Genomic DNA, 26942 nt, shown 5'->3' with positions numbered 1-26942 from the left:
GCGGGGGGATCCATAATAACACCTCTGACAAACTCTTCTGTTGTTGTCAGTCACATGGCGATGGTGCAACTGAACGACACACCTGTTAAATGATTGGCTGTTTGCGTGTCACCTGTTAGCGTGCTTTATTATCATGGGATATGATGGGCTGTTCATAAGCCAAGGCATACTCACTATGTGCCTTCAGGTTGGTCTGCATTTAATGCATACACTTAAACTATCAAACATTTTATCGAACTATTTTCTAAATGCTATCGATGACGTGTCTATTGCTGATACATATTGCTATTGTTTAATTGCCCATGCCTACTGGAAATTAACCTGTACTATTAGGGAGAATTTACCTTGTCAGCTTGTCGGAGACAGTCTATCCGTCTCATTTTGCCTTTCTGGTCGGGGTTTGACAGGACACAGCATGCTGCTTTCTTTCCAGTGATCGACAAGACAAAGTCTTCTCTGCATTCAGGTCTAATATCCTTTCTTAGCTTGGCCAACAGACGGCTGGCCCATTTCTGTTTCACCTAGGAACAAAGTCATGTCTATTAACATATTAACTAATGTATACCACTACCATATTATAAAAACCTTTATGGCCAGTTACCGTCATGTGTAAAATATATTACTATGCTGTAAAATACTGGTTTTACTACAAATAAAATTACAACAGTATGTATAAGCATCATATGTTTATTTTCACTTACTTCGTAAAAAACTAAATAAAAATTTTATTTTAACTATCACCCACTCAATTTATTCATCTCACCTCTGCCTTCTCCCCCAGCAGTTCATCTTTGACAGCTCTCTCTTCTTCTTTAGTCATCCTTTTCTCATGTTTTTTGAAGTATTTCCTTTTCCTAGCCTGCAGGTTGAACCATGTGTAGGCGAAGGCACGGACCTGGGGCAGCAGAGCCTCAATAAATGGATGGAACTCATCCTACATGATAGACAGACAGATAAACATAAATACACATCATATGGTACACACGTAGTGATCAATAACCAAAACAACTTAAATGTTCTGAGTTAAGACATGTCACATGGGCTCTATTTTAACAGTAATATATCGGCATAATCAGGTAACTCCCAGTCTGTATAGAATCTTCCATACTGCTGGATTTGGTAATCCTGATGTGGGCATGTTATGAATGATCTGCCTACACTGGTCAGATCTGACTAGTACATCACCACCTGCAACAAAACAGTATCAGATAATTTCTACCCATCAGGACAGGACACACATACTGACAGTCCCAATGACAAATTAAGATCATAATTTTTGATATCAAGGGAGAGAAAGGGCAGTATAGTAACATGCTGTTTACACCTGACATGTATCAGCTTTCAGTCAACATAGTACAGACACTTCAACGGTAATGAGGGGTGTAATGGTACACAAAAATTATGGTTCGGTACATTAAGTTTTGAAGTCATGGTTCACCGTTGTTCGTTACAGTGGGGGGAAACAAACACAACAGAAAGTGCTTCTTTATTTCCTTTTTTTAAATTAAAAAATGGTTTATTATGGTTTATTGAACAAATTATGCCTCTTCCGTCTTTTGTTGGGATCTGGTAGGGGCAGGCTTGATTATTAGCAGTTATTTAATAATTTATACTTTACTAATTACTTACTACAATTGGTAATTATCAAAATAAATAAATTATTAATATTAATTAATAATTATGGGACACCACAAATAACCAAACGATGAATACATTCTCAAAACAGGGTGGTTCATTTAAAAATGTCAAAATTTCTGAAATATTTAACATTTAAAGGGGAACAGTGAAGGAATAAATCCAGGCACTGTCACACAACTGTTATCACAACACATGCACAAATAATCCCATTCATACAGTTGCTCTGTACAGTATGATAGAGTTTGTTTAACATTAACACTATCAATCAATAAACATCTAACACCTGACTACAACTATTACAACTATGAACCTAAAGTAACACTACAGTAACACTGAAGCATGTAAACATCAAACAAGCATGTGTTTGTGTGTGTGTGTCTGAGAGAGTTAGTCGATATGTCTTGCCAGGGGTGGTCGTGGAGGTGGCCGTGAGACTTGAACAATGCAGTGGTTGAACAGCGCCTGTCATCCTAACACATGTTTCTAATCACAGCATGGTGTCCACAATGCAACTTTTGTGTGTGTGCTACCGGATTTCTGGTGAAACAACGACATGAAGACAAAGATAAGTCTTCTACCAAACAATCCATTCACCAGATAGTGTGCCTGGATGTGTGCAGGAGACTGTAGGTTTAGGAAAGAGAGCGAGAAGGGAAAAGTGCTAACGCTCAAAGCGTAGCAAGCAAAGCATCCTATAACAACCATGGAGTGACACAATAGTTGCCTTCCTATTACTCAGAGGCCGGTGTATGAACCTGGGCTGACTCACCTTCCTCTGGTCCTTGTTGCACATGCATCGCTGTTGTGGTCTTCGGCAAGAGCTCTGTCTTAAATTGTCATTTATCTAGTTTTTAAGCCATCGTTTTATGCAACACTTTTAGATCCTTGCCGTTTCTAACTAGTTATTTATGTAGTGCAGAAGATTTTTTTAACCATCGGACACCTGGACCTGAGTTTTAAGCTTCGGAAACTACTGGACTGCCTGAATGACTGCAAACCTAGGTTAGCCAGGTGTTCTATTAGCTGGGTGGCTAGGCTAACCAGTTGGCCTAATGTGGACCTATCTGTTTACATGGAGTATGCCTTTGATAATTTTCAATAAATATGATGATGTGATTTTCCTTTACCCCGCTGAAAGAGCGAGGGGGACGAGAAGGAGGGAGTGAGAGAAAGTGAAAGAAAAAGAGTGCACAGGAAAGAAACTGCCCCTCACCTATTGTGTGTATTCTCTTCATGTCTGTGACATATTCTACAGATACAGACATTTAAACTGCAGTGAAAATCTGGTAAAGGATCAGCAGGATCAAGAAATAAGACTCAATAGTGACACGACGGCCGTTACGGTCGTTAGGGTAACTGCAGCCATCAGCCGTGCATGTTTCTTGTTAACAAATACATTTGGAAGCAATTTTTAACTTTAGTTTACATCCTTGCATTAGAGTAATAGCATCTAATGTTTTAATGTTACTGTACATTGTGAATATTGCACTGAAGCTTGATTTGAAGGAAATCGTGAATCAAATCGAAATCGCAATATCTGCCAGAAAAATCGCAATTAGATCTTTTCCTAAAATCGTTCAGCCCTACCTCCCAGTACCTCTCTGCTGCTTCAGGAGACCCCTGGGCCAACCAAGCCTGAAAGGATTAGATCCTGATCAGATGCCCGAGTCACCTCAACTTGCTCCTTTCACCGCGAAGGAGCAGTGGCCCTACTCGGAGCTCCCTGCGGATGTCCAAGCTCCTTATGCTATCTCCTAGCTGAGCTTTGCCACCCCACGGAGGACACTCATTTCGGCCACTTGTATCTGCAGTCTGGTTCTTTTGGTCACTACCCACAGCTCATGACCATAGGTGAACATAGATGGACACGACGGTCCCTGCTTTCGGCCACAGGGCTGAAAGGCCTCTTTCTCCAGTTTGACGGCATCCTTCAATTCTGATGTCCACCTGGGTTGACGCTGCGACAGGCACCGATGACCTTCTGACCACAGCTCCTAGCAGCCACCTCTACAATCAGAGCTCTGAACATGGCCCATACGGATTCCATGTCCCCAGCCTCCACCAGAACGAGTGAGAAGTTCTTCTGGAGGTCGGAGTTGAGGATCCGACAGACTGCGGCCTCCACCAGCCGTTCCCAGTTCAGACCGTTTCAAGGTCTGTTAGCAGCCTCCCCTGCCATCTGAGCCAACTCAACACCAGGTGGTGATCAGCTGACAGCTCTGCTCCTCTCTTCACCTGAGCATCCTAGACATACAACTGCAAGTCAGATGATATGACCACATAAGTCGATCAATCGCATGGAGAACATCTAGTCACTCGGGGAGAATTCTAACATGGTGGCACTCCGCCCTGGACTTGTGAGTATCCCCCCACCTGCCCAGCACCTCACACCCTGGGCAACTCCAAGTCCAGCCCTTTTCCAGGAGTTTGGTTCCAGAACCAGCACGTTGCGTGGAGGTGAGCCCAGTTATATCTAGTTGGTACCGCTCTACCTCACGCACCAGTTCTGGCTGAGAGGTGACATTCCACTCACAAAAAGCCAGGATGCCCAGGTCCCCACCCCACTTCTCTTTCCTGTGAGTGGTGAGCCCACAGGGGGGTGGCCTCACGTTGCCATTTCGGGCTGAGCCTGGCTGGGCCCCAGCCACCAGACGCTCGCCGGCGGCCTTGATCCAGGGGAGGGCCCTGGTATCTCCGTACCAGGAGAGGTACTCCATCCCTGTGTTTGCTGAATAATGGGGTCCTCTTGAATTGCTCTTAGTTCGGTCCCTCCCCTGAGACCAATTTGCCTTAAGAGACCCTACCAGGAGCTAATGCCTGCAACAACATAGCTCCCATTATCACAGGTACACACAAACCCCTCCACCAAAGTAAGGCAGCGATCTTCAGGGGGAGAATTGCCACCTTACCGTAGCAGTAGTAGTAGTAGTAATAGTATTTGTAGCTCCCCCTAGTAGTATTCCCTTTTAAAAATAATAACACCTTTTTATCTGATTCCTTTTCATTGTTTTGGCTTGTCATCTTATGTTTTATTCTAGTTTTTTAGGCTATATGTTTTTTATATGTGTTATATCTTCCTGTGTTATAGGTTTTTATTGTATTTTATTTTATTGTATTTGGTTTTGTCATGTATGAAGTTTACTTCTTATTTTACTTTTTATTTTATTTAAGCACATTGAGTTTACTCCTGTTGTATAAAATGTGCTATCTAATAAACTTGACTTGAGCTCACCTGTTTGTTAAGGTACAAGTGTAAATCATCTAAAATTAACACTAAAGTTGAAAAAACAAGAGAAAACACAGTCAATAAAATATTCATTACAATTACAATTTATTACAAGCCCTCAATCATCTGTACAGATGTCTCTGTAAGACATATTTGGAACATTTGTATTTTTAAGAAAAGGAGACAGTGAACTACACCACTATTGACTACACCATCTAACCAGTATTCTCAATGATGATGAGTGCCTGCAAAAGACACAAAGAATTTAGCAACACCATGACACTGGTGAAATATAAAAATGTGAAACAAACTAATTGAGGGAGAGACAGGTAAACAGAGGTAAACGTGAGTATATGAGGGGAGAGAAACGCCCAGAGCAATAAATTGTGTTCAATGGGAGAGACAGAAAACCATTACAGGAATAAGGAATCAGTTGAGAGAAACTTTGTGATTCCAGGTCCTCAATCCCTTTTTGGAAATGTTTCCTTTCCTTCCTGTTTGTGGTTGTACAGTCAGCTCTATAATAACACAAGTAAACACAAGTCAGCTACATCTTCACACTGTAACTGGCATTAACTTTAATAACATTACTTGCTATTTTGCTGGCTTCAATTGTACTGATACTCTACCTCTTTTACAGAAATGCTTAATGAAAGGCTGGAAAACTGGTGTGCTGTCACCAGGACAGCCTGTTTCCAAAAATGTTTGAAGGAAGTTAAATAAATAACACCTTCACTTTCCTGTGAGCGAGCCAACCTTACTACAGGTACTTGAGCAGAGGTTGCTTTGTGAATTTTGCAACTTGACCTCATGAAACAGACCTAATGACACTTTGGGCCCTTTTAAGATGGTCCATGGCGTGTGGTCTAAAGCACAAAGTGCTAGTGCTAGGGCGTGTCCAAGTCCATTTTGCTAATTAAACAGTGGATAAACTTGGTGCAAAGTGAGGCGTACAGCACAAAGGGCTTGTATTTAGACTGAATTAGTCATGGGTGTGTTTTGGGCGGAACATAAATTAAACCAATCAGAGTGTCATTCCCTTGGCACATATTTAACAGTGGCTCTCGTCTTCATCAAGGTACAGAGATGTGGTCCTCGGCTGCGGGACACTCATATGGAAATCCATATGAAAAAATACACCGATATTTAACTGAGGAGGAGGAGGAGGAGGAGCACTGCTCTGTGTGTGCAGATCTCACTCTGTGGATCAGGTGGGACAGGTGATAAAAAGTATCATTCTGATCCTTAATGAGGAAAATATTAAAGATATTACCTGCAGCGATCCTCCAGCAGCAGAAACCATATGGGTATCTCTACATTAACATGCGCATTTGCGCACAACAGCTGACAAACTTAATTATTTAAAACTCTTGAATCAGATAGTATTTCATGGTAATTGATGTTCTGTCTTCTTGTACACATGATAGGTCACACACACGGTCGAGATTTATACAGTAAAATAGTTTGGCATGAAGCTTTGCACCGGGCGCAACATAGAGAGCATTATCTGAAAGGTCAACAGTTCAATCATCATGCAAATAAAACAATGCCAAATTTGGGAGATTAGCACAACGTTACCTCCTTGGTTGAACTCCAGCATGGACCTCTCTTGTTAGAATGATGACGTTGACTACCAAGCTGTGCCATCCTAAGTCACGTTCAGGAATATCCAATCATGCCTTGTCACAGAACAGATAGTCAGAGAGATAGCAGCTTTACCTGAGCCTACTCCTACTACAGCTCTCCCTGCCCTTACAACTACTACAGCACCACCTGTACCTGCTGCTACAGTCCCATCTTCTACTACCATGGGCTGTGTAAAAAACTTTGTGCATAAAATCAAAGCAAGAGCGGATATGAAACCAGTGCAATGATTAACTATTAATATGTGATTGGCCACCGCAACGTGAAGTCGGCATCGACATGTTTGAGGAGATTCTCGGGGAAAAATAACCAGAAAGGCTGAGTAGGAGGGCATCCCAACAACTTAAAGGTTTTCGGTATATTTTATTGCTTACGGTATCTATTTGCTTTTACAGTTACAATTAATTACATATTTTATGTTACACAGAGAGAATGCTTTTGTCGGGCTAAGTAAAAAAACAAAAAAGTAGATAACCTCGTCACTGAGTTGTATACCAGAATAAAAAGGCTTTTGAAGGATTTATTTTTCATGGGAAAGAAGGTTATATCAAAGGTTGTTTTATAATTCTGTATGATTGACTTTGTACTCATTCACACTATATCATTTGTCAATTGCAAACACACTGTTTTCAAAACTGTGAAAATCTTTCAGAACAGTATGATGGCAAATTTTTCTGCAGTAACCACATTGAAATATCTCGTAAATCTTTGCACATGTTGATTGATTCTTTTTTTACTGATTATTGCAGCCATGGAATTTCAGGATTTTTTGTTTTGTTTTGTTTGTTTTGTTTCAACTTTGAATTTTTTAATTCGGAAGCAAATACTATGTATGTTGACTTTATGGTGATCCCTGGCAGCCCTAATACAGTAATACTACTATTATGTAAGACTAATGCTGCAGCACATCTGTCACTATATTTTTCTACTGTACACATTATATAAATTTAGGATGACTCATATTTGAGTATTTGGCCAAAACTCAATGGGCTGTATTGGATTCCATATTGTCTGCTGTAGGCAGGTAAAACTGAAACAGAAATGTAAATTACAGTGATGCAGTTTTTGTAATGTCAACTGTAACATTATTTGCAAATCACTGCGATATGATTGACTATGTGATCCTCTTGGATAGAAATCATGCTAGTGTTCTGAAGAATTATTTAATATTGAGTCAGGTTTAGTCATGATTTGATTGAGTTGTATTTCGAAATGTATAGATGGTTTTTAATGTAATGTAACAAAATGTGCTTTTGAACAGAAAATGAATTAAGTGATGTAGGTATGTTGCTGTGTTAGGAGTTCAGTTAAACACTTGATAGCAGTTGTAATAAGAACTGTATGAATCATTCGAACTTCAATGATACAACTTTAAGAATGAATAACAACAACCAAAAAAATGTGTATGTGTGTGTGTGTGTGTGCGCGCGCGCACATGTGTGCATGCCTGAGAGAGAAATCAAATATTGAGACAGGTAATCAAATATTGAACTGACCCATTTTTGAGGGTATGAGTTGGAATTAAACGACGACAAACACGTGTGTGAGGGACAGAGACAATGTGAGCCTTTCAAATGAGAGATGTGAAACACACATCAATACAGATATGGGCATTTTATTTTCTATTTTACATGTACGGTGTGAGCCCTTAGGATGTGGTTTGACAATTGGACCATACAGTGTGAACACATGAATTGTGAGCTTTGGCTTTACATCACAGATGATTTACTCGTATAGTATGAGTAGGAATCAAATAACATTTCTAAAATGCTACAGTATATGCCTAACTTTAAGGAGAAACCATGGGAATTGTTTGGAGTAAGAGTATGCCTCCTGATAAATGGTGAGCTCCCTTAGAGCTGTCCAAAATATATTAAATTCAGAAGCTAAAAGTTGAATTCTGTTTACCCTGTAAACATTACTTCGCACATGGAAACATTAAAAATGATGAAGAGTAGCCCACCTCTTTAATCATCAAAGTAAATCAATAAAGAAAACCCTCATACATCAATACAACACACAAAAAATGACTTGCCTGGAAAACTCCTAACGCAGTCTTTGAAATACTCTTTTCATCATGTTTAAGCTAATAACCACGTTAATTCAAGTCCCTATTCAACAGGTCTGGTGCAGTCAATGTAATTTACAGTAGCTCTCCACCCCTTCTCTCTGTGAACCTGATCCTGGTATTAATCTGTGAATCATATTATTGCTTGCCTATTCTGCACAATGACAACAACTAGGTAGGGATTGTTAAAATTGTTTAAATGAAGAGATTTGTTATCTAAATTCTTACACAGTATCATGGATAACTAGTAATTTCGGGCCCTCATGATAGCTTTGTTTCCATGCAGGGTAGGGTCTTCTCTAGCAGTGCAAGTGTAACACCAATCAGGAGGTACAGAGAAGCAAAATGCAATTTTACCTGAGACAGGAAGCAGAGAAAACATGGTTTAGATGAGAGGGTACTGAGTCACATCAGTCTTTGCGTTAACATAAACATCCCTTGGCTGAACTTTTTTATTTCCATAATTGCCATCATGTGGTTTCTTCATGCTTCACCGCTGATTCAGTTAAGCAGCAGTACCTCTGGGTTAGAAAAAATGCTGCATTTCCTACGCTGTTTAGATGTTCTCTATAATGCAGCTCTGGTCACCTCAAATAACTCAGTCTTGGAATCTCAGAAACTGATGACACACCAGAAAGTTGAGGCTCCGGAAAAATGCCCCACAGGAAGAAAACACACAGTGGAACTTCAGAGTAATCATCATTAGGAGTATGTGGCCGGCGTGTAATGGAGCATGGGAGACTATGACATTTAGAAAGGGTGCAGTAGCTTCTGTAGCTACTCTGTTTTCCCCCAAGTTTATCTCAGGATCACATAATATTCTCTACTGTCTACTGTGGCCCTAATACACTCTTGGAAAACATACTGGATTCAAACTGTGCATATACAGGTCACTTGATGGACAGTGTAGCAACATAAGCTAAAGTGTTCACAGTCCGGCCTGTTCTGTTGAGTGGTGAGACAATGATGACAATCTCAACACCAAAAAACACAGAAAGTCCTCACAGAGCCTGGCTTGACGTGTCTTATCAAAAAGCAAAAACATACATAGTCTGTGACCACAAACTAACAATCCAAACAGGAAGACACAAAAAATCATGGAAACCAAAAGAAAATAGAACATGTGGTCACTGTTCGACAGGTGAGGTTGAGACAGAGATGCACTTTCTCCTACAATGTAAAACATTCAACGACACCAGGAACATTTATTTTAATAAATTCAATTCGGTAATCTCAGAGTTCAAAGAGCTGAACGACATATCAAAATTAAAAATACTCCTGGGAGAGGGAGATAGAGCATACCTTGCTGCCCAATATATGTCAACATGCCACAACCTGAGGGACAGTGAGTGACCGACACACACACACACACACACACACACACACACACACACACGCAGGCACACGCACACACATACACACACTGTATATACTTTATATAAAACTTATGTAAATCAATCTTGGTGTTGTGTTGGTGTTATTTGTTATGTTCCTCCAAGTGTTTGGACAAGTTGTGTTTTCATGCTTTGGCAAAATTGTTAAACTTTCATGCCAATAAAGCCCCTTTGAATTTGAATTTGAATTTGAATTTGAAAAATCTGTACTGAATATGTCCGAAAAACAAAGCACAACATAATTTCCACCCTAAAAAGGAGCCTACTTTGCATGGCTGTTATTCCCACAGTGATGGCTACTCATACAGTGGAGGGATAAAATGCCAAAATCCTAAATAAATAAAGACATGAATAAATAGCTCAATAAATACATAAATATGCCATTAAAACCATCAAAATCATTTTTCTAAAATAAATGTAGATGTAATTATGTAAAATGTGACATAAATAGATATTTCTGCTTTTATTCACCTCTGTATTTATTTACTTTTGTATTAATTCACCAATTATGTATATTCCCATTTAATTTTCCAATTTTTATTTATTCATTTTTTCATTTTTAAATTGATTTATTTTGTATTCTTCTCCCTTTGCATTTCCAACCATATTTATTTCCATATTTGCTTTTATGTTTCCTTATCTATCTCTTTTTCCTTTACGCAAACAAACAAAGTGTGTCATGGAATCGACTTGGTCGATCGACATCAGTGCATTGATCGACTAAACATGCCTTGATCCCACACCAGTGACCGGCCTTGCTCACTGTGGGTCTTCAGCTAAGGAGAAACTGTCGCAATGTAGAACGTGTTTATCGTTTTTCCAACTTACTCTGCACTTACTTGGGCCCCACAAAGTATGACGGCTTCAGTCGCTTGGATAATAGTCATATGGGGCACTGAATTTGATGAATTTACTGTTTATTCGACCACAAATGAGACACAAATTAGGTCAGAAAAACAACAGACACTGCTGTAGCTGAGTGTCTCTCGGGGCTAGGCCTCATTGATTACTGTACGACATACAACTTTATAACTTGTATTGAAACACAACTTTATAACTTTATTAACAAATTTTGGTGAAACTGGGTCATACTGTAGAGAAAAAATAACTTGGAGTTTTAGCTACAGAGTTTCTTGATAGACAGACAGCTGTAGCATTACTTCCCTGCTGAAAAAAAACAGCATTGACCAGCATGGAAAACATGCTGGGGTAGTTGGTGGTGAAGCTGTCCACCAGCATGGTCTCATAAATAATGCTGCAAAGTTTTGCTGGGGAAACTGCATTACCATTTTAGCTCATTAGTTCATACATATTTATGCAGACAGTACTTACATGGCTCTTGTAGTTAACCGTCTTTGATAGTTCATCTCTAAGTAAAAAACAGCTGAAATACAAGAGAAACTAAATAGAAATACAGTATAATATATAATAATGTCTGATAATTAATAATAATAATTATAATTATATAATAATAATGATATTAATAGGAAGAAGAAAAAGAAAGAAGAAAAATAAATAATATATTGTTCAGATAAATTAAATTATTATTATTATTATGTGTCATCTACCATTCAAATCTCCATTCAAGACAATTTAGGTATTATTATTAAACCCAACCCGTTATGTTGCACAGAAACCCCAACTCATACAGCCACTTTTCATCTTGGAGCTCAGTGGTGTCTCTCCCTTTGCTTTCCATAAACTGACAGATTTCCTCATGTAACTCGAAACATCTGTTCAGCACTTCCCCTCAACTTAGCCATCGCACCTCTGTGTGATAGGGCATGTCACCACGTTCACAACTTAAATTGGTGGTGAGTTAAACTTTTGGCTCTTACAAAGTTAACTGTCTGTGTTACGGTGCTCATTACATGTTCCATTCTCAGGGCTTTACCACACAATGTTTCCTGTTGTATGATGCAGTAATACACTGTCAGTTCTCCTGCTTAATTCTCCTCCCACATTGTCTCCCACATCCTGCCCTCTAATCCACTCTTTTCGCCTCCATCTGTCGTCAGTCCTACCAGTTCGTCCCAAGGCAGCTTCATTTCATTTACACATTAAGATTTTCCCGTGGTTGTGCGGTTGATTTAATTCCCAAAATTTCCTCTGTAATGCATAAACTGGAGTCGACACCAAGGATTAAGATTGACAGCTGGGCAGTATCAACTGTGTCGCTGCTCTCCTCCACAGCAAGGGAATATACAATGAAGTCTTTTCCCTTTTCCATCAGCTGTTGTTATAGATTGGTGGCAAGCTCACATGAACGATCAGCAACAGTGTTTCTGCTTAGACTTACATTTTAAAATGCTTGCTTTTGGTCTGGACACACAATGTCACACACTTTAATAATGCATCACTTCACAAACTCTCCCTCGGTAAATGGCCGGGCTGATTTAGCTATTTCTTCTGCTACAATAGAACTAGCTTTAACGGCAGTCTCACTTTGAGATTTCCTTTTGTGAACATAGTCTGCAACACCAGACTTCCTTTTAACTCTTCTACCTTCTGGAGCTTCTGCTGTATGTCCAGATCCTTGTACTTGTCCTGGTGTTTTGTTTTGACAGTGTCATCTTAAGTTATATCCTTTAATTATGGCCACATCAGTTCTGCACACGAGACGAAAAGGTCTACCCTTTATGTGAGTGAGCAGATAATCTGTCTCCCACCTGTCTTGCAAGTCCACATTTCATTTGACCATTTCTTTTAGGGGCTAGCTTAAAGTTGACTCACTCATCAACATTGGAAAATGAACTGTGAGGTTTGGATTGAGTGCAGCAGACAGTGAAAGGATTTCCATCAGCAGCATCTGCTGAGCCACCAGCCAGAGCAGCGGGACAAAATGTCACCTCAAGCAATGCGACTGGCCCAAGAAAACAGGAAAGAGAGGCGGCATCAGAGTTAACTGACCCAAATTGGACCAAGAGCTGTTCCTCTACCAAGCCTTCTTCTGGCCAATTTCCGGTTTCAGGAGAATAAGTGGATGAGGCATGACTATGGCTCACTCAGCAACTGGAAATCAGAGACTGCTGTGTGCAAATCTTCACAGAGACGTGGCTAACTCCTGACATCCAATTACCATCACTGGGAACCTATCCTGGTCATCACACATCACCACCCTGGTTAAGAAAGCACAGAAAGGCTCTACCTCCTACAGAAACTTAGGAAGGCTAAATTCCGGAGCAAGATTCTGGTCAAGTTTTACAGAGGAGCAATAGAAAGCATCCTGACTGGAAACATCACAAACTGGCATGGTTCATCACAGCCCAGGACAGGAAGGCTCTACAGCAGGTGATTAAAACCACCAGAACATCACTGGTACCATCTACAGAGCATCAGTGACATCATTGAAGTGAGATGTCTGCACAGAGCCCAAAGATACTAAAAGACAACAGCCACCCAGCCACAGTCTGTTCACCCTGCTGCCATCTGACAACAGATACAGAAGTATCTGCTGCTGTACCACCAGACTACAGAGCAGCTTCCCTCCTCAGACGTGATGTGATGTTACATTTACCTTGTACCTTTAATCTTATATAAACTGACCCAGACAGATGATGACTGTTGATTAATTTCTAGAAGGAAATCCCAGCTTTGAAACCATTCTGGACACCTTTTAACTATGAAATTATTTAATTATTTTAATCATATATTTCACTTTGTTTCCCAACACGTACACACACACACACACACACACATGCACACACACAAAAATAATTGCCTCAATCATAAAATTCATAGACAGCATTCTTTGATACGACTATAGCCATCATGTCATCATATTTAATGATGTTGCCGAGTATGTCAAACGCACCTCAAGACAATAAAGTGCACCACAAGATGACAGCATTCCTACTGTCTTCCTTTAAGGTCCTTTGAGATAGGTAGTTCTGTCATGTTGGTAACAGCTACTACCTGCTAATTAGCTTAGGTGGCAGCGTGTCCTCATAACCTCTTAGTAAGAATGTGTTTTAAAAAGCTGAAGTTAACTCCACTTCTCCAATGCATGTGTGTGGCTTAGTTTTTTTCTTTTTTTTAACTTAAGCTAATAGCCAAGAGTAAAATGTTTCTATCTTTCTGCTGTAAACATAGCCTAATAAATGATATACTGGACAGTGTTTGTAGGTGACACTTGTTAGCTGATAGCTGTATTCTGTCAAGGTTGTTGGTTATGAGTGAAGTTTTGCTCATGTGATGTGTGTGCCACTGTGTATGTGTGTGTGTGCATTCAACTGTCCAGAATTAATTCATTAATTAATTTATCAACCAAACAATTTTTTGTTATTTAATGTCCATTCTTCACACTTTTAAAATACATGATACTTGGCTTTGACTGAGCAAAATGTTTGACCACAGTCTAACAAAAACACAGCCAGACACACAGAGAGAAATACACTGGACTAAATAATAGACAGCAGTTCATTATGCAGACAAGCTACACTTTTTTTCCTACTCCTCACTGGCAACATGTTCTGTTCTTTGTACTTGGGTTCTCACCAATGATCTTTCATGTTGCAAATGGTCGTTCATTAAAATTGATATGGATGAGTTGGTTTGGATAATGCTTAATCATACAGAATGAACATTTGTAACAGCCCTTCTTTCCAGCATTCTGCCATTATTAAGTGGCAGTGGTGTTTTCAATCAATATAGTGCCAGTCACTTTCAACAAGATAAATTGTGCATGATTACGAATTACAATGAAGCAGTTGTGTTCTGTTTCCACATGTTTGGGACTACAGGAAGACAAAGACTGGACTGTGACATCACACGTGACACCATTTGTGGAACCATGACATTGTGAAATGACAACGACTCTGGACTAGAGGCTCGACGCATATCTGGAAGCTGACATCTGTCACCACCAACAAAACCAACAGGAAGCCTAGAACCCCAAAAAGGCTTGAAAGATTGAAAGGTATGTCATTTTAGGCAGCAGTTTGCGTGGGTTAGTTGATACGGAGCACTGGAATTGTCCTTTTTCTGGTTTGACAGAAGTGCTACTGCATTCCCATGAAACAAAGAAAGACTTTTACTGTTTTCTGCAGAAACGTATTTATTGTAGTTAACTGTTTAAATTATATAGGGTTTTTCTCTATTCAAGAGATCAGTCTTTCGATTTAAGAGCCTGATTTAACGATTTTTTGTATAGTTTTTCCTCAAAGCCCTGCCCTTGCACTTAAATATCCTGCTTGTGCTCAAACAATATGCTTGCAAGCAAATATATTGTTGCTGGCACAGATTTCCTGCGCTCGAGCTTCAGCCCTTCTCCTACTCTGGCTGCTTCTGCTTGTGAAACTTGTCCTCTCAGATCTATCCTGCCCTCTGCAATTATTCTGTGCAATAATCCTGCCAAAATTTCTCAGCCAATAGAACACCACATTTAGTATTGACCAATGAAATGATCCCTGCCTCGTTGCAGATGCATTAGTTTGACCTCTTAGAGCATCCGGTCATTACACATTACAACCAGCAATCAAAATTAAAGTTTTTTGTGACGTTTAGCTCAAGTAAATATTGCTCATATTATTTATACATATCTCTCTGTCACATAATGTTTGGTTAGTAACTTGCTGATGCCATAACTCACTCTGTTATACATTTGTCTTTACAGGTATATTCATGACGTGACCTACAGAGCCCAGTGAAGTGAAGTTATAAAATATTTGTTGTAAGGAGCTAACATAATGGGTAAACTTTAGGCATGAGCATGCAGCATTGTATACTATTACTATGCCAATTATTATATTACAGTAAGTTAACTAGCATGTGGGATGGAAAATGAAATGAAAAGTAAAATAAAACAGATGAAGATGTGAAACATTAGTCAACCAATTATTTATTTTTTATTATCATTGGTGATGAAGTTTAAAAAACAAACCAGTACAGACAGAAGAACAAAAGCAAAAAAAATAGTGAGAACAGTGAGAAAGACAAAATTGTCAATGATGGTCAGAAAAGACAGACAACAGTTAAACATATTACACCAACCAATTATTTTCTGGTAAAAAGACAACTAACCAATCCAGTTGAGCATTCAACAGTAGTAGTAAGTAGTGGATACGGTATCTGCCGTCCCCATGTGTTTTCCTGACAACACAGTTCTGAAGGACAGTTTTCAACATAGGCAGAAACCTGCCTGGAACAGATTATCCTGTATTTTTCTGTTAACATAACTTAGGGAATGAGTGGTCTAGTAGTACAGTAACTTGCTTTTATGTTGGAAAACTGCTCAGTAAGTATCTGCAGCTACTGTGAAGACTATATTGTGTGTGTTTCAGAGCAACTTGGATCAAAGCAATTGGGAAGTCAGACAATTATTGCCATATTTCTGCTTTTAAATGTCTGTCAAAGTTGCTGATTAAATGTTTGATACCCTTTTTAAATGCTGCAGAGAATATTGTATAACTTGTATGGCAATCTGTCATCACCATAATAAAGTTTGACTATGAAATATAAATGTTTTTTTTTTGCTTACTTTATTTGCTACCTGTAGTAAAGGATTACAAGAAAAACTTTTTGACAACTTCATAGTCAGGATGATAAATGAACAAGTTTTTCTTTATCACCTGTATCACCAACAGGACCCTTATTACTGCATTTAAAAATGACCAAAAGTCTCCTTAAAAATAAAACACTTAAATCATAAAAATCATCAATCTGTGAGTAAGTAATGCTCAAAGTATGAAAAGCATAACTTTAATGTGAATTGTCCAGATCATGTCCACCATCGAGGTGAGGGGTTTCTGGTATACTGAAGTATCAGCTGGTAATGGAGTTTTCAGGTCACAGTGCTCATCCTAACACATCTTCCTGTGGATACCCAGACTTTCCTGATGCTGCTGGCTGCTGTGATGTGTTCAGGTTGTCACTTGACAGCCAACCAATGACCTCCTCTGATGAATCCGGGAACACCTGAGCCTCATCACACCTCACAGTTTATCTGTAAAATATGGCAGAATCAGCATTACTTATGAGACAAATGCATAACAATATTACAATATATGTCCAACTACTAAAGGCTTTAACAGCTCACTGTAGCAGGTAACTGTAGTGATGTCTCAAATGAGATGATGTTCATGTATGATTTTAACAAATCATTTATTCAGTCAAATATCGAAGAACAAAGTGATTACACAAAACATACTGTAACTTGTGTTGTGACATACCAAAAGCTCCTACACACAGTATAAAGTCCCAGTGCAAAAAGACATTTAACAAGTGAGACTTGGTGTTGTTTACAGACTAACACAATGAGAGACTACAGGTACATGACCAGGAGATGTTACACTGGTACTGCGGTAACTGCATCAGTATTATAAGCAGTAATACAGTAACATGCAGTGTATCTGTGGATCAAAATAGCTGTATTAGCAAGCTTACTGCTGAGTGCAAATCAAAGTAACACAAAGTTGCCACATAACTACAGGATATCATTACTGCACAGGGCATATCTATCAAGTAAATGTACATAAAGCAGCAACATGCACCCACTTACCGGCAGAGGATCCATTGCGAGGCCTTGTAACAGCTAACTGTCCAAGGCCAGCAACTTTTCAGGCAAACAGTGTTGGTCTGTTGGTTTCCAATGATGTTCAAAACAATCCTGATTTAAAAACTAATTTCTCTTCTCCAATTTCTCTGCCATCTGTGCTGCCCATGGTTAACTTTTAAGGCTAGAAAAGAATACGAGGTAAAAGAATGGCCGCAACTACCGGACGCTCTAACTTAGAGCCTCTAAGGGGGGCGCTCAGGCACGAATGGGGGGCGCCACAACTTGGCTTGTACAAAGTTCATTTGAACTCTACATTTTAAACCTTCATGGTTTCCCAACTTTTTTAGTGCAAATAACCAACCTAAATAGTCTACTTTATGGGTGTTTCAATAAATTCTACTGAGCTACATGTTATGAGATCGGTGTGTGTCCTTTTAAGAGCGAGAGCGGTGTGTGTGTGTGTGTGTGGTCGAGAGAGGTGAGCGAGCGAGAGTAGAAGCGGTCAAGAGGAAAACGTGTATCTTAACGTTCATATTAGTTTCATAAAAATAAAGCTGCTGTCTGAGACCAAGAACCCGAGTCTGCTGCTTCCACTGCTGGGTAAAAGGGAAGAGATGTCCTCTCTGCTCCCTGACCACGATCGGACGAGCCAAGCAGGAACGGTCTCCATAGTAACGCCCGTAAACAAACCACAGCAGCAGGGAAACCCCTTGGAAACCTCTTGGAAACCCCTTTCCGACACTTGGCTACTTTTGACAGCTGTCACCTCGAGCCCATCTAATGGTTCGCGGGCTAACACTTCAATAACCAATGAAAACGTACACAAGCACGATTACGTAATCACATTTAATCACAATCCATTTACATTACAATCAAACATGGCGGAAAATAAGAAGAAGTGCCAGCAGTACAATGCAAATTACATAAATTATGGATTTATTCCATCACCGACAAATGTACATCTGCCGATGTGCCTGCTATGTGGGCAGGTTTTCTCGAATGAGGCAATGAAGCCGTCGCGAATACAGGAGCATCTGTCAAATCATCCTGACAAGGCATCAAAAGACTCGGCCTACTTCCAGTCACTGAGGGATCAGCATTCAAGGCGCCCTACGATCAACACCATGTTCGCTGGGAGCATCAACCAAACAGAGAGTGGGTTGGTGGCATCTTATAATATAGCTCTACCAATTGCAAAGGCCGGCTTACCGTTCACTGTAGGGGAGTCTCTAGTTATTCCCGCAATAAAGGAGGCGATCTCCACCGTCATGCAGCGTGACTCTGCGGTAGTCACCAAGGCCATCCCGCTCAGCAACGGCAGTGTGGCCCGGCGCATACGGGAGATGTCCATGGACACTGAGCAACAGCTGTGTGCTACGTTGCGTGGCTGTTGCTTTAGTGTCCAGCTGGATGAGACCACCACGGCCGACAACAACGTTCTCCTGATGACCTATGTCCATTATGTGTCCAGGAGGGATCTGCTTGAGGATTTCCTGTTTGGGGAATACCTGGCCACAGACACGCGAGGGGAAACCATCTTCGCCGCCCTGACGGAGTTCCTGCGGGAGAGGGACATCCCGGTGATGAACATCATCGCCTGTGCCACGGATGGAGCGCCAGCTATGGTCGGCAGATACCGGGGATTCGCCACCCTCCTCAAGCAGCAAGTCCCCCAGGTGTTGACAGTGCACTGTGTATTGCACCGTCACAACCTGGTGGCCAAAAAAATGTCCCCGTCACTCCATCAGTCCCTGGATGTCGCGGTCAAGGTGATCAACAAAATAAAAGCCCATGCGCTTAATGATCGGCTCTTCAGACAGCTGTGTGGGGAAAATGATGAGGCCTTTAAGTGCCTGCTGCTCCACACAGAGGTGCGCTGGCTGTCAAAGGGCAACTGCTTGGCCAGGCTGTACGAGCTTTTCTGTTCAGTCATTGAATTTCTCGACCAGGCAGACGCAACCTTGAAGGCCAAGCTGTGGTCCTGTCGCCATGACATTTTTTACCCCTCCGACTTCTTCGGGAAAATGAATGAGGTCACATTGAAGCTCCAGGGGGATGGGATGACGCTGGTCCACTCCAAGGCCACCATCTGCAGCTTCCTTGCAAAACTGGAGCTCTACCAACAGAACCTGGGGAGGCGACAATTAATTCACTCTCCGCAGTTAGCCAAGGTAGGTTTTTGAATTAAGGCCTGTTCATACTACGCAAGAAGAAAGAAATGTGTGATTGGTCAGAATGTGGAGATATTAGGCATTTCATATTTCATACTAGAGGTCAGACATGCCACCTCCGTTGCCTCTTTCTTTCCATCTCCTCCGCAATCGCGCATAAGCTATCAGTAAATCCTCCTCCTACGCCGCTTCAAACGTGTTGTTCTCCTCCTCCTCAATCAATGCAAAACTTGCCATCTCCACTAAGGGGATTCCCACAGGGGATTCCCTTAGTGCGCCTTACGTGTACTGCAGTGGGCGGGGCGTATGAGGGACTCTCCTGAAGTAGCCTATGAAATGCCCTGACCATGAGTATGAGCAGGCCTTTAGACTATGTTTTATCTCTGCTCTCATGATAAAATGAAATAGGCATGGGCTACAAAATAAAAGTTTTACTGTGCTTGTTCAGGTGTTGGATGAGCTGACGGATAGTCACCTGCTGCTCTACACCGACCACTTGAAGGCAGTCAAGGCCGACATGGCGATTCGGTTCAGGGACCTAGAGCAGTTAGATGTGCCTGACTGGGTGATGGAGCCATGTCAAGCAGATGCTGTCAGCTGTGAGCCCGAAATCCAGGAGAGCCTCATTGATCTCCAGAACGACGAAGAGGCAAAAGCAAAGTTCCGAACCTCTGGTTGGCGTGCAATGTGGGTAACGCAAGGTCAGCGTTTTCCCCCGTTGTGGGAGAGGGTCCATCTCCTGCTCCTCACTTTCCCCATGTCGTATCTCGTCGAACAGGGATTCAGCCAAGCTCTCCACATGCAGACGAAATACTGCAACCGTCTGAACCTGGTTAGCTCTGGCGCTCTCAGACTGAAATTAACATCCCAGTGTCCAGATGTGAAAAAGCTGGCAGCGGCCCACCAAGCACAGGGCTCTCACTAGGTTGCTTTCAATAAATAAAGCGTGTACAGTCCTATATAGTTCCCTTCTTTAAAATAGCCTTTTTTTCCTTGGTTCATGTCAGCGTCTCAGTCCTCAGGTAATGACCGTTGCTTTTCAAATGTTTAATAAGCCTAGAGCGCATTAATTAACGCACAAGCAATTTCTGTTTTTTCATTGGTTTATTCACTGTTGTTCACGTGAAGCGTGCGTGTTATTGGCATCTCTGACTACATTAGCCTACTAAAACTAATTTTCAACAAATTCTGCTGTGGTGGTATTTTTCTTCCCAAGTTCCACATTGCTTAATACACCTGGGGTTATTTTCAAATGTTGTGATATTGTGAAGTGATATAAACGTTAACCACTTCTATTCAGACTTAATATGCAATTCATTCATCATCCTCAAAGGCTGTGTGGCCTTTCTCTCAGTAGAAACACCAGTTTGACTTAAATTCTATCTCACAGCTCTTTGCAGAAAGATCCTAGCAACTCAAGTGCTGAGGGTCCCATTACAACTAAACTAACATTTCCATGTTGTTTACCAGTTTCTCCAGGCATAGTGTTGAGTTATATACAAACATGACCTACTATATGTGTCAAAAACATACATTTTGGAGGCAATGTTCAAATTAAAATCCATGCTTTCATTTCCTATAAAATGAAAAGAGGATCATGGTATGGTCAGGGGGGCGTTTGTTCAAAAAAGGTTGAGAACCACTGCTCTAAGTGGTTAAACTAACGCATACGCAACGCGGCAGGGATCATTTCATTGGTCAACACTACACCTGGAGAGGTGAGGGCTTAAGGTCGATAAACAATATATTTGAGAGCAAAAATCTCAAATTGAAAGACTGCGCTCTTGAATAAAGATAGGGAAAAAACATGAAAGGGAAATGTAGGCTTAAAAAACAAACTTATGAAACAAAATATACAGGTTTATTCACTTTTACAAATAAAATATTGATACTAAAGGTACTTGTTTATCTGTACATTTCCTTTCAGTCTGCTCCAAGGGGTGACTTGGTAAAGAAAAACAAATTTGGAGGAGATACAGCTGTGGGCCAGATGAGGAAAGGCTGGGAGGTATATCAGCAAAAAATCATGGATATAAACAGACCAAAAAAACAAATACATGGTCTTTAAATGGTCTTTAAAACTGTTTTTCAAGTGTTGTTTCCTTGTGTTAATTGTCAGGAGGCTTTAAACTCAGAAATATCACAAACTTATTGAAAATGGTCACTAGTTGTTCATGTGTCAGTCTTTGTTATTTCCTTGTTTGCTTGCTTGTTAAATAATCTTGTGACTGTGTTGCTATTTATTAGACTTCTTTATTAAATTAACGGTTATGAAAAACTAAAATTCCTGTATTTTGTTAGTCCCATACATACATGACACAAAAAAACATCGCAGTATTTTTTGTGTGTTGGCTTTTATTATCATAACAACATTCAATGTGCTTGTCAAACATGTGCTGTGTTTGGTGCTGGCTTGACCAGCATGGACCAGCAAGACCAGCTTGACCAGCGCCAAAGACACAACAAACTGTATTTTCTCCTTAAAATACAATCCAGGTCAGCCCCAGTAAGCCACCCTGTTGAGCCCAAGATTGCAGATGTTTTTCTCTCAGGATTGTTTTTGCCCACTGCAGTACTGTGCTGTGATTGGCTTGAAATAACAGCCCTGTCATATGCTGTGCATAAAGCAGAAATGCATACAGAAAACTAAAACAGAAACACAGGAATAAATTAGTTAATAATAAATAAATAAATAAATAAATACAATTGAAAATGAAATGAGACAGTAAATAAATAGCTGAATTAATACAAAGGTAAATAAATACAGAGGCAAACTGAAACAGAAATATCTATTTATGTCAAGTTGTATAATCAATATTATTTTTGGTGCATTTAATAGCATATGTATTCATTGTGCTATTTATTAATTTATTTTACTCATGTTTCAGTCCTCCATAATGATGTGCCTCTAAACATCAGCACTGGAATGCTATTTGGCCTAAATTAACTCAGGTACTGTGGGCGTACTTAAACACAAATTTGAGGTACTTGTACTTTGCTTGAGTATTTCTATTTTATGCAACCTCAGACTTTTACTTAACTACCATTCAGAGGGAAATACTGTACTTTTAACTTCACTACATTATTTAATTGTAATATTTACAAGTTGGACTACTTAACAAATAAAGATGATACATAAAAATTATGATCATCTTATGAAATATGCATTGTTAAAGACTAATGAGTCAGTAATAAAAATCTAATAATATAATTATAATTATAATAACTCAAGGTTGCATTTTTATGCACTAAATACCTTCACTTTTTTAACTTTAAGTATATTTTGATAATAATACTTGTGTAATTGTACTAGTTTTAATTGTTACAGTGTGGTACAGCCACTTTACTTAAAGTGGTAACAGACCATTTTTCCTGCCTCGGTTTCCAAGTGGTATTATTGTTGGCACCGACAAATGGATCCTTTTTGATTTCCTCAGAATCGCAAATAACAACAACACAGCACAAACACTTAGTCAATAAAAGAAATGGATCGCTAGTTGACCTTCCTTTTCCTGGGTGATCACCTGCCCAGTGGCAGACAAAATTGTACAGTGATAGTGAGGTTTATAGGGAACCAATGTAAACTCTAATGGTTTCATTATATCCATTACATTGTGCAATCAACATTCACTACTTCATAATGATATGTTGAAGCAGAAAACTTCTGTTGCAAGTTTGAGTAAAGGATCTGAATACTTTCACCACCACTGCTAAAAAACTCATATATGTTCAGTATTGGATCTGATTCAACCATTACAACTTCCACCATTTGGCCATCCATAAAATACTGTTTCATATCGCATACGAGGACTGACAGACAGAAGGGAGACAAAAGGGTGCAGTGAGGTTCCTGTGTGTCTATGTAATACCAGTCAGCAGCTTTGGGTTGATTTTGCGTATTGCCGGGTGAAAAAAACACAGTGAAATTGAATTGTGGCACAGTAATCAGGTAACCTTCATAACAGTAAGATTAAGTTGAAGTGCTAACTTGCAGTGCTTCTCTTTTGGTCTGTCTGGGGTCTTTACACATGTGCTAGCATGGCTTGACCTGGTTTAGCACAGCCTGTCAGGATTTGCATCTCCTTCACATCAGGGCTACTCACTTGACAGTGTGATTCAACTGATGACTTATAAATGCAACGGGCTGATCCTTGGCTGTGACTAGTGATCAAAAGAGCAGCTGTTAACACATTGAAAATAAGCTAGCCACTAACAAAGTTTATTTGGTAATTTTCTCTCAGTTTTTCACAATAAAATGCCCCATTATTCTGTTGTTGAAAAAGCTTTAATTATGAAACAGCACACTCAAGTAAACATAGGTTTTCAGCAGCAGTAACTTAACACAACCCCCCAAAAAGCTGATAGTCAACAAGATGAAACAGTAAAACACAGCAGATGTCTGATACAAAGAAGTATGCAGGATAGAAAGTAAAGTGATTCAGTTAGAAGCTACAAAGTTACTTAGAGCCACACAGAGATTTTTTAAAATGTCTTGTTCTGGTCTCCTGCACAGACATGAGTTGAGCATCACAACACACGCTTGTTTGAGGGAGAAGGGGGTCATCCCGTGTGAACATCCATTCATTTGCACAACCACAAAAGGAAACTTTCCAGCAGCAACCTATATGGGCATGATTACACTCTTTATATACTATACTACACTTCACTTCCCCACCCAGATTTATCATGCCGGTCCAGGGATTTCAACTGGCGACCCTCCAGTCACAAACCTCTGCTCTCTAACCTTTAGGCCACCACAATGCCCTTTTCTGGAAGAAAACAACCACAGACATCAGTATCAGATCTACTAACATTTGAAACATAACATTGAAAAGTAATTACAGGCATTGCTGACCAATGTCTATACTAGCAGCTGTTGTGCAGTTAAATTCTGCATGCTATAATGCTACAACTGCCTACATGCCACAGGTCCCATGTCCAGCAGAGTAATAAGCCCCACATGGAGACCCATTGTTTGGATGGGTGAGGCCAGGCGGAACCAGTGCCTAGTGGGATCAATTTTATCTAAAAAGTTGTGATTCCTGACAAATGGTGAAAACGTTTGGATGTCCAGATTGACCCTGATCAACCTCAGCGAAAGATGACATCCGCATGTGGAAGGGGTAACAACAGAAATGAGGACAGTCACAGAGGCAGCATGGACGTTGTATGCATTTGGCTGATGGAGTAATGGATTCATTTTGTATGCATCAATGTCTTACGGTTTGCTGGTGTGTTATAGCTTTCGTTAGCTTGCTGTTAGTGTGTGCCATTTTTGCTGCCTTTGAAACCCTGCTCTTGTCCAAACCTCATTAACTGACTGGCTTTTTTATGGCAGACTATGTTGGTGTCTATACACTGGTAGGTCGTAAGAGGATAAATATATAGCCTATACTTTTTTAATTATAATACAGGCATATGCAGTTTTTAGATCAAACCAGACAAAACATATTTCATCTTCAAAAGTGGGAAAATAATTGTTGGTCTTACATATTTGTCTTATGATCCTTTAACTGGACCAGGACAAATAAAAAATAAACAGCCCTGTCACATCAAGAGCTTTATTTCCACAATTATTATTATCCACAACAATCAATTGAAAACAGTATATTCCCAAATTCAATCTGTGTCACGTAGGCCTAGCCGATCATCTAATGGAGCTGTATGTGATGGAGGGGCAACATTAAACTTCTTTCTTCTCTACAGCGGCATCTGAGTTGTTGTCAAGTGACTCTCTGCTCAGCTGTGGCAGTTTCCAACGGGACTGCGTATACAGGGGGGACTGCCTCCACCAGCTGCAGCACTATGTTTATCTTAGCGGCGCTCTACTCGAGCTGCATGCCGGGACAGGAGGCCCTCTGACGGCCTATCATTCTAACACAGCCCGCTGGCTTAAACTGCGGCCATTTTCTGCTGACTAACACACGCGCGCACACAATCTCTCTCTCTCCCTCTCTCTCTCACACACACACACACACACACACACACACACACACGGACAGAGGGAGGCTTGAGGCGAGCTTCAACTTGGCCTTTCGACGTCTCGCGTGACGACAGGCACCGGGGGCAGACGGGCCTGCCGCTGCACGATCTTCTTCAAAAGCCGCAAACTCAATAACTTTCAACTGCGACTGCAGAGCTCATATGTGTTCACCGACGCATGTTGTTCGCTTACTCATGCGCCGCCAGGGGTCAGAAACCACAGTGGGATAAAGCCTGTATAACGCCAATACGCCCCGTTCTCCTGCACGGAGGCGACGTTACTCCAAACTTCATTCAAAACTGTAGGACTTTTAAGTAGACTTGTTTCATGTCAGACACACTCATCGTCTCATGTGATACATAAAATGCTCTCCCCTTTGGTAGTCTTTTGACAAATTCGGCGTACATATAATACTCAAAATGAGCGTTGTGTCAATAAAATATCAAGTTTAATAACCGCTTGGCACTGCCGCACTGCACTGTGTGCTTGACGGAAGACGCCAGTGGGAAGAATGGGCGAAACCGATTCTAAAAGTTAATATTACAGGAGAGTATGTGGTGTTTTGTGTGTAATGTGTTTGCCGAATTTAAGGTTGGATCCTGACAATCAACACCGTTTTCAAGTTCTGTTGTGTCAGACGCATATATTTGCAGGTGTGCAAGGGATATTTTATTTGCTAGATTTTTAAATGAAATTTAGCAATAGATAAACACTATAAAGGCAAATCTCGCGTACCGGACTACATGTTCGGACGCTGCAACAAACTATCAGATGAGGAGGAATAGAGAAAAGACACTTGCTGACATTCTGGTTCACTTTCAGCTGCGTAACTGATGTCACTCATTGACTCCTCACATTGCGTCTTTCATGGAAAACACGGAACAGCACACCAGTAGGAATGGACACACTACTACGTTTTTTACTGGAACAGGTTTAGTCCTACCATTTCGAAGCCAAGCCGCCACCGGGGGAAGTTAAAGCGGATATCAACGCCTTCCCATCTTGCGCTGTCGGTCGTTATCATTCCATATTCATTTCCATCATCGTGCGCGTGCCAGGTGAAGTAAATCCGCGGTGCTCGAGACCAGAAACGTCCCGCGTCAAGCTTCGGGCTCCACGGCAGTAACCCCCCTCCCCTCCCCTCCCCTCCCCTCCCCCGCCCGGTAGGCTGCGGCAGAACAGAGTTGTGCTACATCCACCTTCTCCCTCCTGCCTCACTGCTCCTGCCTCACTGCTCCTGTCCTCCTCTCACACTAGCCTGCTGTATTTTCTTCCATTCCAGTCCCTTTTTATCCTTTCATTTATTTATTTTTCACTTCTTCT

The 26942-nt window shown here is 40.6% G+C and overlaps 1 protein-coding gene across 1 annotated transcript in view; it reads right to left on the bottom strand.

Annotated features, from left to right (window-relative positions):
- LOC141004477 (nuclear factor 1 C-type-like) overlaps positions 1-26698 on the bottom strand; it is a 112857-nt gene extending 86159 nt beyond the window's left edge. Inside the window, exons 1-3 of the mRNA XM_073475982.1 lie at positions 26563-26698; positions 764-934; positions 345-521 (exon numbers count right to left, since the gene is read on the bottom strand). Of these exons, the coding sequence (XP_073332083.1) occupies positions 345-521; positions 764-934; positions 26563-26643 (429 nt within the window). The 5' untranslated portion in view covers positions 26644-26698. The remainder of the gene's footprint in view (positions 1-344; positions 522-763; positions 935-26562) is intronic.
- Between the last annotated feature and the right edge of the window lie 244 nt (positions 26699-26942).

The sequence above is a fragment of the Pagrus major genome, chromosome 11, assembly GCF_040436345.1.
Source record: "Pagrus major chromosome 11, Pma_NU_1.0".
NCBI lineage: Eukaryota > Metazoa > Chordata > Actinopteri > Spariformes > Sparidae > Pagrus > Pagrus major.
The sequence above is the reverse complement of the archived record's forward strand: the minus strand, read 5'-3'. Positions and strand labels throughout refer to the sequence as shown.